This window comes from Tursiops truncatus, chromosome 10 (assembly GCF_011762595.2).
Source record: "Tursiops truncatus isolate mTurTru1 chromosome 10, mTurTru1.mat.Y, whole genome shotgun sequence".
Classification (NCBI taxonomy): domain Eukaryota; kingdom Metazoa; phylum Chordata; class Mammalia; order Artiodactyla; family Delphinidae; genus Tursiops; species Tursiops truncatus.
In genome coordinates this window covers 23,308,654-23,320,111 of record NC_047043.1, presented here as the reverse complement: position 1 = coordinate 23,320,111, position 11,458 = coordinate 23,308,654, and the positions used below count along the sequence as shown (strand labels likewise).

At 52.2% G+C, this 11,458-nt stretch overlaps 2 protein-coding genes across 2 annotated transcripts; one reads left to right on the top strand and one right to left on the bottom strand.

The window, feature by feature from the left end:
• Positions 1-1,774: 1,774 nt before the first annotated feature.
• Positions 1,775-7,301, top strand: LY6G5C (lymphocyte antigen 6 family member G5C; the record flags this gene model as incomplete). Its single annotated transcript, XM_073810574.1, has 3 exons — positions 1,775-2,126; positions 4,458-4,625; positions 6,763-7,301. Coding segments are annotated over 3 exons (615 nt in total), but the record flags the coding sequence as incomplete, so codon positions are not given.
• On the bottom strand, positions 7,289-11,454 carry LY6G5B (lymphocyte antigen 6 family member G5B). The gene is made up of 3 exons (XM_073810570.1): positions 10,707-11,454; positions 10,440-10,568; positions 7,289-10,153 (listed from the first exon to the last, which is right to left on the bottom strand). The coding sequence occupies exons 1-3, from the start codon at positions 10,828-10,830 to the stop codon at positions 9,750-9,752; spliced, it is 657 nt and encodes a 218-aa protein (XP_073666671.1). The 5' UTR covers positions 10,831-11,454; the 3' UTR covers positions 7,289-9,749.
• Between the last annotated feature and the right edge of the window lie 4 nt (positions 11,455-11,458).

The window sequence follows — 11,458 nt, the reverse complement described above, 5'->3', positions numbered from 1 at the left end:
ACATCCTCTGGTTAATTTCAGTGTCTTCTCCAACCTCAAAGCACAGAGCTCCCCTGCAATGCCTGGGGCAGAGGCTGTCTGCCCTAACCAGCTCAGCAGCTCCTTAAAGGGAGATACACTGAGTCTCCACTGAAAGGAGTGATCTGAGACTTGTCAGTTGACATGATGCTTCCTATTTGGGGTTAGAAGAGAAGAGGTGGCCACAGCTCCAGAGTGTTCCACCTTTAGCAAATACCGGAGAGCTGATCCTGGCACCCCTCTCCTCTGTTCTGCCCTAGGGAGCAAACAGGGTGGGAAGTATGGAGCGTGAAGCTGTGGGAACCAGCTGCATGATTCTGAACCTTGCCTTCCAGAGCCATCAGGACAGTTAGCCCTCTGGAAACCCAAGTCTTTGTTCAGCTAAGGGAACCTCCTTAAATGCAAACACGGGGTGCCCCACATCTCACACCCTAGACACAAAGGACTCCCTCTTCCTGGCCATGGCCATCAGGGACTCTGTTGACCTGCCTCTACAACCACGTCTCCCTCCCCCTTCTTCCTGCACATACTATAGAGAACAGTGGATGCCGTGAGGGGCGCATGGATACCTGAAGTGGGTGGGGAGAAGTGAGGCTCAAAATTTGAATTCTGCACCGCGCCACCAAGGAGTCTCAGTCTACCCCCTCAGATTACTCCCTATCTGATAAGGCTCACACCCCCGCCCCCGGGGTGGGACCAGCTCCCCCATATCCACTCCTCACTCTATTTATCAGGGTTCTAGCAGCCTCGGGAGAAGACCAGCTGAGATGCACACACCACATCTGCTGAGGCTCTGACTCTTGCTGTAGTGGGCACCAGGTGAGGCCTGGACACCCAGGCATCCCAGAGTTGCTAGGCAAACTGGGAGAGGGGATGGAGGCTGGGGAAAAGGAGAGCTAGCAACTGGACAGGAAACCTGGGAAGAAGTGGGCCCCGGGCTGGGCCACCCCCTATCTTACCATGTCTCATTGGCCCAGGCGCCACCCTGCGCTGCTCCCGGTGTGAGGTGCTGGACTCGGCTCTGAACTGAGTGTCTGGGTTGAGGGTTTGCTCCATGTCCCCGGGAGGGGCATGTGTTTCTCGCACTGTCACAAGTGAATGAGGGCCCCGAGGGTGAAAGGCTCCAGAGAGTGGGGGGCCCCGGCGTCGGGGATAGCCAGGTCCCTATCCATCCATCCATCCAATCACCAACCCTTCCCAGCTCCCTCAGGAGCCCAGTCATTCATTTTTTCATTCATTTCTATTCTGATTAAAGATCCCCTCTGTAGTTCCTCTCCAGACTGCTCTGTCGCGGAAGAGACAGAAGCTGGCTTTCGCCCGGCCTAATCATCCATAGCTCCGCCCCTCGTTCACCCCGATTCCTCCTCTAACTGCAGCGTTCTGTCCTAAGGCCCGACCTGCTTTGTTTGGTAATTTGGCTGCTTACCCTCAGGTATCCCTTGTCCGGGGGGAGGGGCCCTCAGCGTGGATTTCTCCAGCCGCTGTTTTCACCAGGACGACAGTTGCAAAGCCCCGCCTCTTCACCCCAGGAAAGCCTCCAAGGAGCCCGTCACCATAAGCCTCCAAGGAGCTTATATTCGAGAGAGGGAGTCAAAGGGCGCTGTGAAATTCCCTTCTGCTTCTCCTTTGCCCACTTTGCTTCAAAAGCAGCCCCCGCTGTCTAATTGTTTTCGTCTATCACTTTGTCCCTCATTCAACCAACATTTATATCGGTCCCACGTGCTCCTCCCCAGTTCTCCATTACTCTTGACTTTTCTCTAAAATAATTCTCTTATTTTTATCATCCCAAGGCTCTTGGGGTGCGCGCAGTGGCGTGTGTTTTCCTCTCGTATTTCTTCTTTCGCGTCCGCCTTTCTTGGCGTGTCTCCGTCAGTTTCTTCCCATCTTCCGCATCAGCACCCCGAGACCGGATGATTCTTGGATAGTGTTGGGAACACAGCAGGGAACCCTCGGGCAGGGCCCGGCCCCAAATCTTCAGACTGGAAGTTGGAGCAGGTGGTCCGTTCCTGGAAGCCGAGGACTTCCCCTAGCCCACCGACCCTTAAAGCAAAAACCCTGTGTCTCTCACAGAGAGACGGACCTGGCGAGATGCCGACGGAGCAGGCATGGTGGGCCCAGCAGGCCCCCGGCGGGGGAAGTGGATGGGGCGCCTGGAGCCAGTTCGCGGCCGCTCATTGCTTGCTGTGTGGTCTCCAGAATCCGGGTGTGGGGAGGGATGTTAGCGCCACAGTGCGATGTTCCGGGGAAGCCGCGTAGTGCTCTGGGTGTCTGACAGGGCCGGATGCCTGGGTCCCGACGCCGGGCGCGCCCTCCCCAGCCGCCCGGCCAAGAGCTGAGCTTGGGCTGGGGGCCGCCTTCGCGTCTTCCCAAAATCTCTGAGGTGCAGCCAGGCGCGGAGAGCGAGCGCACAGCGCCGGAGCGTGTGGGCGCCGGAGATCAGATCCACCGACGTGCAGCTGAGCTGAGGCGGGGCGGGAAAAGTCGGGCGTAGGGAAAGGCTCTGACTTACCGGAACCCACAGGGGGCACTGGGCCGAGTACGGTCATTAGCGACTCAGGTGTCCTCGCTTTGGGGTTTCTGACACGTGTTTCTCATCTTGGAAAATGGTGTCACAATTACCCCCTTTTGCAAGCCTATCCCCCTTCCCTCACCTCACATTCAGTCTAAGTCCAAATCTGTCCAGTCTTTCTTCTAAATGCAGCTCAGATTCGTTCACTTCGCGGCTTCCCTCTCTTCTGCTAGACCAGGCCGCCATCTTGTGACTGGGCTCAGGAATAGCTTCCTAAGTGGTTTTCTGGCCTCAGAAATCTTTTACAAACATAAATTGATCTTGTTACTGCTCTAATGAAACTCCTTGGGTCAGTACTTTCCATTGCCCAAGTTCTCCCTGGAAGCACTCTGCCCGCGCTCCCCGCCCCTCCCCCTTCATTGTCCGTTGACTTGTCTCCCGTACTAGATGGTGTACTCTGTGGGGGTAGTGACTTTGTGCAATATTGTATCCCCAACACCTGATGCAGTGATTGAATGAATGTCTGTTGAATTAATATGAAAGAAGTTTCCCCTCTCATTCCCCTGTTGCTGGGTCCTTGTCCCCATGCCAGTATGTTAGACCCCAGAATGGCCGTGGGTGAGGACGCTCTGTCCCTCTGGCTGTTCAGGCACTGATTTCCACCCCCAAAGGATGTTGCCTCTCCCCTTCGTCTGCGCCACCTTCTCTTCCACCAATATAAGGCCAAACTGGAGGCTGGTGGGCAGTCATGCATGTTATGGCGGGCCCTGCAGGTAGCCGGAATCTGGGCCCCCCCCAAGCCCTGTACATGGTCCTCTTAATAATGCTGGTCCTGATGAGCTTGGCGTTTGGTAAGTGGCTCTACGGGGTCAGACGGGTCTCCTATCCTGCTGGATAGGGAAACCCTGGATAGATGTCTGGGTACATCTGCCAAGGAGATTCAGGTAAACCCAGGCAGGAAGAAAGATGGGATGGGTGGGCTTGGTGGGATAATGCCTGGGGACTGATAATGTACTGATGTTCACTCTGAGGGAGATTTCTGGTGATTACCCCAGGGCTATCTCATTCAACAGCAGTGACCTGAATGGAGATACTAAAGGGAACCTCTTAGAATCTGAGGACAATACAGAATAGGGAGGGTTGGGAGAACATGCCAGATGACAGCCTCAGGATCCACAGTGTAGAACAAGGCTGAATCCAGCCTGATAACCTCACTTGGCTGCAAAGCACCATTGACACAGAAACAAGATCCAAAGTGTTTGCTAAGCATCTGCCTTACACCAAGTGCTCTGCTGGGTCTGGGGACTCATCAACATGTGGTCTGGGCCTGGGATCAGAGGAGGAGGGAGGTGAATAGGAATGCAGTTGGGGAGGGCTTTGGTGGACAAAGTTTAATATGAGTCTGTTCAGTGAGAGAACCACCAAACAAAGAATGTGGCCTTGCGCTGCTTGATGTCTCCTGTCTACACAAAGCTGAGATTCTTCCTGTCCTGTGATGATGCACCCTGATGTTTTCACTTCTGAACATTATAGATTAAGAAAGCGTATTCAAAAGAGTCTGGGGGTTGGGTGGGGACAGTGAAACCAAGTCACAAAGGAAGAACTGTCCTAACAGGGCTGCCAAAAGTTGTAATGGACTGCCTTGGCCTAACCTTTAAAAGTTAGAGGCTTGTAGAGTGCTGGGCACGTTAGCCCCTCAAATATATGAATAAATGAGTGAATGAATGAGTTCCTCATTTCAGGAGGTAAAAGAGCAGAGAATGGAGATTTTTAATGAGAACGAAAGCTTCTGATGTTAGATTAAGCCAGATGGTTCATTAAAGAATTGGTGATTTCATGGTTTTCTGAGATGGGGAGGTAGGAGGGAACAGTGGGATTGGCCAGTCTGGGAATTAGGTGGGTTTGGGGTCAGTGCTTCTCTGTATTCTAGGTGAGTTTGAGCGTTATGATCAAGAACCCCTTCATCAGATTCATTTAAATAAATACCTAAGCTGCTATCGATGCCTCTTGGAGACCAAGGAGTTGGGATGCCTTCTGGGATCTGACATCTGCCTCGCCCCAAAGGGCAGCAGCTGCATGACTCTGCTCATAGAGAACAGTAAGCTGCCTTCTCCCTTTCGTCGTGGGCCCAGCCCATTCCCGAACTGAGTCCCTACCAGCCTTCTAAGCTGCACCCTAATACTGGTTCCCACAACTCTAAGACACTGTTCCACCACTCTCTCTCTTTCCTTTCCTTTAGAGCCACTCCCCATCTCCACTTCTACTCCCCTCCCCTTCTCGGCTAACCCTCCTCATAGCACCCAGCCTTGTAGGGGACCCTGGGGATCACCAAATCTACTGGCCTTTCTTCAAGCTGCCTTCTCCCCATCTGTCAGCAGTAGTTCCTGCCAGCACCACTCTTCTACATCTTCCACTGCTTCTTTCCAGTCTCCTTCACTGAGTCTTGCCTTTAACTGGGTCTTCGCTAAGTCTTGACCCTTAACAGTTCACGTTCCCCAAAGTTTGGTCCTTAGCTCTCTTCCTCTTTACTCTCCCAGAGGATTTTATCTGCTTGCTTGGCTTCACCCAGCAGGCACATACTGCATCCTTCTAAAACTGAACGTTAGGCCAAACTGTAATGTCAAACTGCCCTCTGGATATCTCCACCTCATTTTCAACTTGCTGGAAATTGACTACATTCCCAGTTCCTCAAGCCTGCTCTTCCACCTGATCCCTCACCTTTTTCAATAATAAATAATAAACACATAACACAGACTCTGTACCCGGCACTGTTCTAAGCACTTACAACCCTCCAAGGTAGGCATTGTTATCCCCATTTTACAGACGTGGAAACAGAGGTGCAGAGAGGTCAGTACCTTGCATAAGTCTCCTAGAGGCTGAGCCACAGTTTGTGGTGGTTCCAGAGATGGTGCTCTTGACAACTGCTGTACAAAGCTGCCTTCATTCAAATCCTTTCATTATACTTTTTGAAACAGCTGATGCATAGATGTGGTTCCATATCAGAGTATTCAAGAAAAGTCTCCCTCCCACTCCTGGCCCAATTCACCCAGCTCTCAGGCACGAATAAGAGAAAACCATTTTTTAAATTGCCTTTATTATCCTTTCTGTGACCTTTTGTGCATATCCCACCCTATACAAATATGCTGTTCACTCCTTTTCACCTCTTTTTTTCCTCCACAAACAGTACCATACTACTGTAAGCACTGTTCTGCACTTGTTTTTCAAACTTAACAGTTATGGGGGATGTTTCCGTATCAGTTTGTAACCAGCTTCCTGTCCTGCTGCATGGTATTCCACGGCATGGGCATGTCAGAGTTGATTTATCCATCCCCCTACTGATGGACCTTTAGGTTGCTTCTAAGTTTTCACTCTCTCAAGCAGGGCAGCAGTGAACATCCCCGTACATGGGCACAAAGATTTCCCCTCTCTCATATATACAATAGCAACAGAGATATCCTCTTCTACTTTTTTAAATATAAATTTATTTATATTTTATTTATTTATTTTCGGCTGCGTTGGGTCTTTGTTGCTGCGCGAGGGCTTTCTCCAGTTGCTGCGAGCGGGGGCTATTCTTCGTTGCGGTGCACGGGCTTCTCGTTGCAGTGGCTTCTCTTGTTGCGGAGCACGGGCTCTAGGGTGCTCCGGCTTCAATAGTTGTGGCCCGTGGGCTCCAGAGCGCAGGCTCAGCAGTTGTGGTGCAGCGCACGGGCTTAGTTGCTCCACGGCATGTGGAATCTTCCTGGACCAGGGATCGAACCCATGTTCCCTGCATTGGCAGGCAGATTCTTAACCACTGTGCCACCAGGGAAGTCCCTCATCTTCTCTTACTTTTTTTTTTTCTCTTCTCTTACTTTTGATCCATAAAATAAACGACAAACACCTCCTGTCTGCAATCTGACCTCCAATACATCTCCCAACTTTTTCTTACATGGTCCCGCCTGAAGTGCTAGTTCTCCTCACTTTGCTCCACAAGTCCCAATTCACCCCATTCCAGCTGTCACTGTATCTCGAATGGCTCTTTCCCACCAACCTTCCCTGGGAAACTTCCACAGAGTTCATGGCTGGTGACTCCCTGGCACTTGCTGGCCTGTCCAGTTCCAGGAATTGTTGCATTTTGGCGGTCCAGGGCAGGGTGTGGGGGCAGTGATGGTAAGTCCATGTGGGGTGAGGGGATGGGAGGGTTCGGGGCTTTACCTGGGAACTCTGTGTCGCTGATTGCTGCCGTCCCTCCCCAGACAGTGGTTCGGAGATCGTGGTGAGTGACTGCCGCAGCAAGGAGCAGAAGAGTGATCGCTCGTACACCCACACTCCTCCAGTGTTGGGCTTCTAGATATTCTCTCGATGCTGCTTCCAGAATTTCTGCAATAACCCTCAGAACAGAATAAAATATGGTCCTTAGAACTTCCATAGAGACCTCTGGAGAAAAAACCGGCCAATTTTCAGCCATCCTCCTGATTTCCACCTGGGGGCAGCCAGAACAGTGTCCATCCGCACCCACCAGCCCTCCCTGCCGCCCTCAGCAGCAGCTACTGGACCCCAGTCCTATCTGTCTCTTGGTTGACGCCCCTCAACACCCCTATTCCCACTCTGCCCCTTCCCTAGGCTCCCTCTTCAGAATTCTCTGGAGTTTTCCTTCAAGGCCTCAGTCTGACATCTTTCCTCCTGTCTGTTCCCACCTCAAGGATGCCCCTTTGCCCTGCTTTGCTTCTTTTCCCACCATGGTCCTCTCTTGTCCAAAGTCCCCGGCTGTTCCTCCAAAATAAATAGGTGTGCAAACTGTTTGATTTGTCTCTCTCTTCTGGTGGATGTGGAGGCTGAGGGAGGTGGTACTGCCTGAGTGCCCCGTCAGGGGCAGGTAAGTGGCTCCCAGCTCTGTGGAGCTCTGCTCCTGCCCTGCCCCACTGTCTCTGATTCAGCTCTCAGCACAAAGAGGTGAAGAGGAACTGCAAGCCCTCCTATGTTGAAGACCAGAAGGGTGGTGGACATCCTTAGAAGTGCTGTCAGACCCAGAGCTGGATGGGGACTGGTAGGGAGGTTCATGGGGGTGTGTTGGTAGGAGTGGAGCTGTAAGAGAACCAGTCCCAGGGAGGAGAGGGTGGGGAAGGAGCTCTGTGAAGAGATGCAAGGCCTAGTGGCCTCTCTGACCCCAGGCTCAACTTCCCTTTTCAAGGACCATGGTTAAGTTACTCCTCAGTTTCGGGCCTTGGGTTTCTCATCCTCTGAGGCTGTCTTCCAGTTTGACTTGCTGGAGCTGTGTAAACCTGGGCCCTTGACTTATGCTGAAGTCAGAGGTCATGGGGTAAAGTGGGGCGGCAAGAGAGGGACACAGTGGCTTGTACCTCTTTGTACCTCCAACTGCTTCCTGACCTAGAAACAAATGGTTTCTCCCACCAGAGCACAAGCCATTAAAGGGGCCACAAAAATCTATTAACATACATGCAAAATGTTGTGTAGGAAGAGTGTATGCTGTGATGTCGTTTCTATCAAGCACACAGACAAAATTCAGGACAGTGGCTACCCCTGAATTTTAGGAGGGTCTAGGAGGGTGCATGAAGGCAGCTTTGGGTGTTGATAAAGGCCTTTATGCTAACTCAGGGAGTGGTAACACAGGTGTGTAGTTTACAAAAACCCACCTTATGGTGCGCAAACATCTGTATGGCCAAAAAGGTTTAAAACTAAATAGACCAAAATCTGTGTGTATGTTTGCCTCTAAGGCGTGTCTATTTTTGAGTCCATTAACTTCTATCTCTGTGCACACGTTGACACACATTCTCTCAATCCTGAGGCACTATCCCTACTTGACAGGTGACCAAAATTCGGCACAGAGACCAACTTACTTAAGTGGCAGAGGAGCTGGGATTGGGCCTCCCAGCCACAGAGCTGCACTACTTTTCAGAAAAAAGTTTCATAATCCCAGCACTGGGTTGTGAGATTCAGAAGGGTGGACACCTGGCTGTACTCATCTGCAAGTCTTGCTGCTTAATACTGGGCCTGGCTCAGAGCAGTGTGTCCAGTGTTTATTGAATGTATGGGGAAGGTTGCTTTCTGCATGCTTGCGGCTTTTCAAAATGAAAGACCCTACCACTGCAGCCCCACCTGTGTGCTCTCTGTACTCTCCCACCCGCTCCACCTAGGCCCTCACAGAGGGGGTCCTGGCTCCCAGGATCCTGAAAAGAACTGAGAATAGGCAGGAACGCAGGTGCCTCAGCTCCAGGTTAACTCTGAGATGCAGACCTGGGCCCTCTGGTTTGCTCTTGAGTTTTCATGGTTGAGTATTTCCTCCTTTCTTATGTGGAAAAACCTGACATCACCCGGGTTTAACTTTCTAGGTTTTGTAGGGTATGTTTAAGGCTGGCAGGAGTCACAATCCTCATACTTTGATCTCTAGCTGAGCAGAGGGTGGGATGGATGTGGGCTCTTTGCGGCAGGCCATGAGGAACCACAAAGGCCAAGTGGAGTGGGCAGGGCTCTGCAACCCTGTTTGAACCCCACACCCAGTTAACTTTCTTTAACCTGTTTACACCTGCCCACACCTGAGCCTGACCCCATAAACAATGTGACACAGACTTAGCCCAGTTTGTTTATTGTGGAGGGAAACTGGAGAATGTGGAGCAGAGGACAGATCTTCTCCTCTCCCTGGGATTCTGTGCAAGTGGGTGTCAGGACTCAGGGACGTGAAGTGGGGCTGTGGAAGTCAAAGATGGGGACAAGAGATGAGAGAAGGAAGCAGGAGACCAGGCGGGAGTGAGGGTGGTGGAGACAGTGAGGTAGGAACACCAGAGTGCCCAGTCAGGAAATCTGCACAAAGTCCGCCTCTCACCCGTCTTGATGCAAGGTCAGTCTGGCACAAGGTTTTAGAGACAAGTGTAGGGGTGGAAATGGCCAGATTGAGAGGGGATCAGGAAGATGGGGGGTGGGGGGGATGATCCCACTCAGATGATAGGAGAGGGATGAGGAAACCACTGTGCCTTTCCCAGGTCAGCCTAGGCAGAATTCACATTTGAGATTATTTTCTAGGTGGATGAAGGGCACTGGGTGCAGTGCCAACTGCTTTTTGGGGAGGAAACTAAACCAAAACCATATAGACGATGGAAGTACAAAGGAAAGGAAGACTGAGAACTCACAGACCAGAAAGTGTGAGTGTTCTGAGAGGGCAGTACATGATGCTGGGGTGTCAGGGGAGAGACGCTGGACCAGAGTGAAATCTGGGAAGGGTAAGACGTCACAGCCTAGCCCAGGGAAGAACCAAAAGTCCTGAATTGTTGAGGAACCAGTATATGCGGCGCAGGTCAGCAATGGACAAACTCAGATTCAGGGGCAGGACAGCCAGGGGGTCCAGGCCTTCAGAAGGCTCCTTCTCAGCATGGAAGCTGGGTAGGGGCAGTGAGAGGTTCAGGGCTTGGCAGAACCACTGGATCTGGGACTCAGACAGGGGCAGGGCCAGGGACCCCTCAGGGGCCTCAGGGAGGGAGCTCTGGAGCTGGGGGCTGTACCAGGAGTTGCAGTAATCATACTGGCAGCACTGGGCGTAGTACCAGTACTCTGGGAGGTAGGTGGGGTGTTTTTCTTGGCACCGGTAAGACTTGTGCTGTCCACAGCCCCGGATTAAGAAGCGAACCTTGGTATCTGGAAGAGAGGGGACAGCTAACAACCACTGCTGCCTCCCATAGTCCCCAAACCTGGCACCCCTTTCACAGACTCCGCGATCCCTCACCCAGACCCAATTCCTATCCCAGACTCCATCAGAAGGCGCCAGAAAAATTAGCTTAACTGGCTCCACAGAAGCCCAGACCCCTCCCCCTCCAGGATCCTCCATCTCCTTAGACCTCAGGCCCCAAGCAGCCTTCATCTACAAGAGGAGACCAAGCCATGGGCTGCCCTACCAGTAGCCCCTTCCTAGGACTTGACTCACTATGAAAGATGCTGATCCCCATGCATGGGGATGAGCTGCTGATCGTGCACTTCTCTGAGCCTAAAACGCATCCTATAGTAGGATCTTCTAAGAGGCAGAGGTGGCAGGTCCGGACTTCAGCAACAAGAGCTGGGGAAGTGGAAGACAGGAGAAATGGCCGTGTTGGCTCACTCCAAGTTCCCTGCCCTGCAGGGAGCCCGCTCATCCAGAGCCATCCCCTCCCTGGACTCAGTCACCCCTCCTTCCCTGCCCCCGTGTCCCACTTACCCTTTCCCACTGTGAAGCCCATCATGACCAGCACACCTACAAACATATGGGCCTTCATCATGGAATTCTGGGGAGAGGGGAAGCCCCTCAGGGGTGCTCTGAAACCCCTCTTTCCTGTGACCATGCTCCTTAAGCCTGAACTGCAGGCTAGTTTTGACAGGCAGTCTGAGCAGGAGCTACCGCAGGTACAGAGCTATATTCCTGACTGGAGGAGGAAGCTATTAACTTGGCAGGAGGGACATGTCCTCACCCACCAGGTCTGGTTCCTGAATGTGGGAGCAGTAGCCCAGACAGGGGCAATACCTGGGCCCCAATCCAGCAGTCTACCTTTGTCCTGCGTGCCTTTCAAGGGTGCATGGATGTTTCCTTCTCTGGTACCATCTGCTATCCTTCCCACACAATAGGGTCAGTCCCTATTGTTCTGGGAGAAACCTTAGCCAGGAAGCCAGTGCCCCCCATCCTTCTGAGATGCGCATGTCTCAGCTCCCCAGCAGGGGGCAGGCAGACACCACACAACAGCAGTTCTGGACCCTGCCCCTCCTTTCCCCACCCCTTACAGTTGTTTATTTTGGGACCACTTTCCCTGTAAAACCCAAACTCAAAGTGTTGTTGACTGCACTCCCTAGAGTATAAACAGACGACCACAGGTGGCCCAAAAAGAATATTTCTCTAATCTTTGAAATTTGATTTTTGAGTCTTTTGTGATCTTTGCACACCCCCCCACCCAATTCTACAACTCCACTTTCCTACTA

What these genes read in the sequence shown, in the direction of transcription:
- LY6G5B (XM_073810570.1), bottom strand. Translation starts at nt 10,830, where the DNA reads ATGGTCACAGGAAAGAGGGGTTTCAGAGCACCCCTGAGGGGCTTCCCC. An exon ending in GGGCTTCACAGTGGGAAAGG is followed by an intron (nt 10,569 to 10,706) that starts GTAAGTGGGACA and finishes CCACTTCCCCAG; the next exon opens with CTCTTGTTGCTGAAGTCCGG. An exon ending in GGGGATCAGCATCTTTCATA is followed by an intron (nt 10,154 to 10,439) that starts GTGAGTCAAGTC and finishes CCTCTCTTCCAG; the next exon opens with ATACCAAGGTTCGCTTCTTA.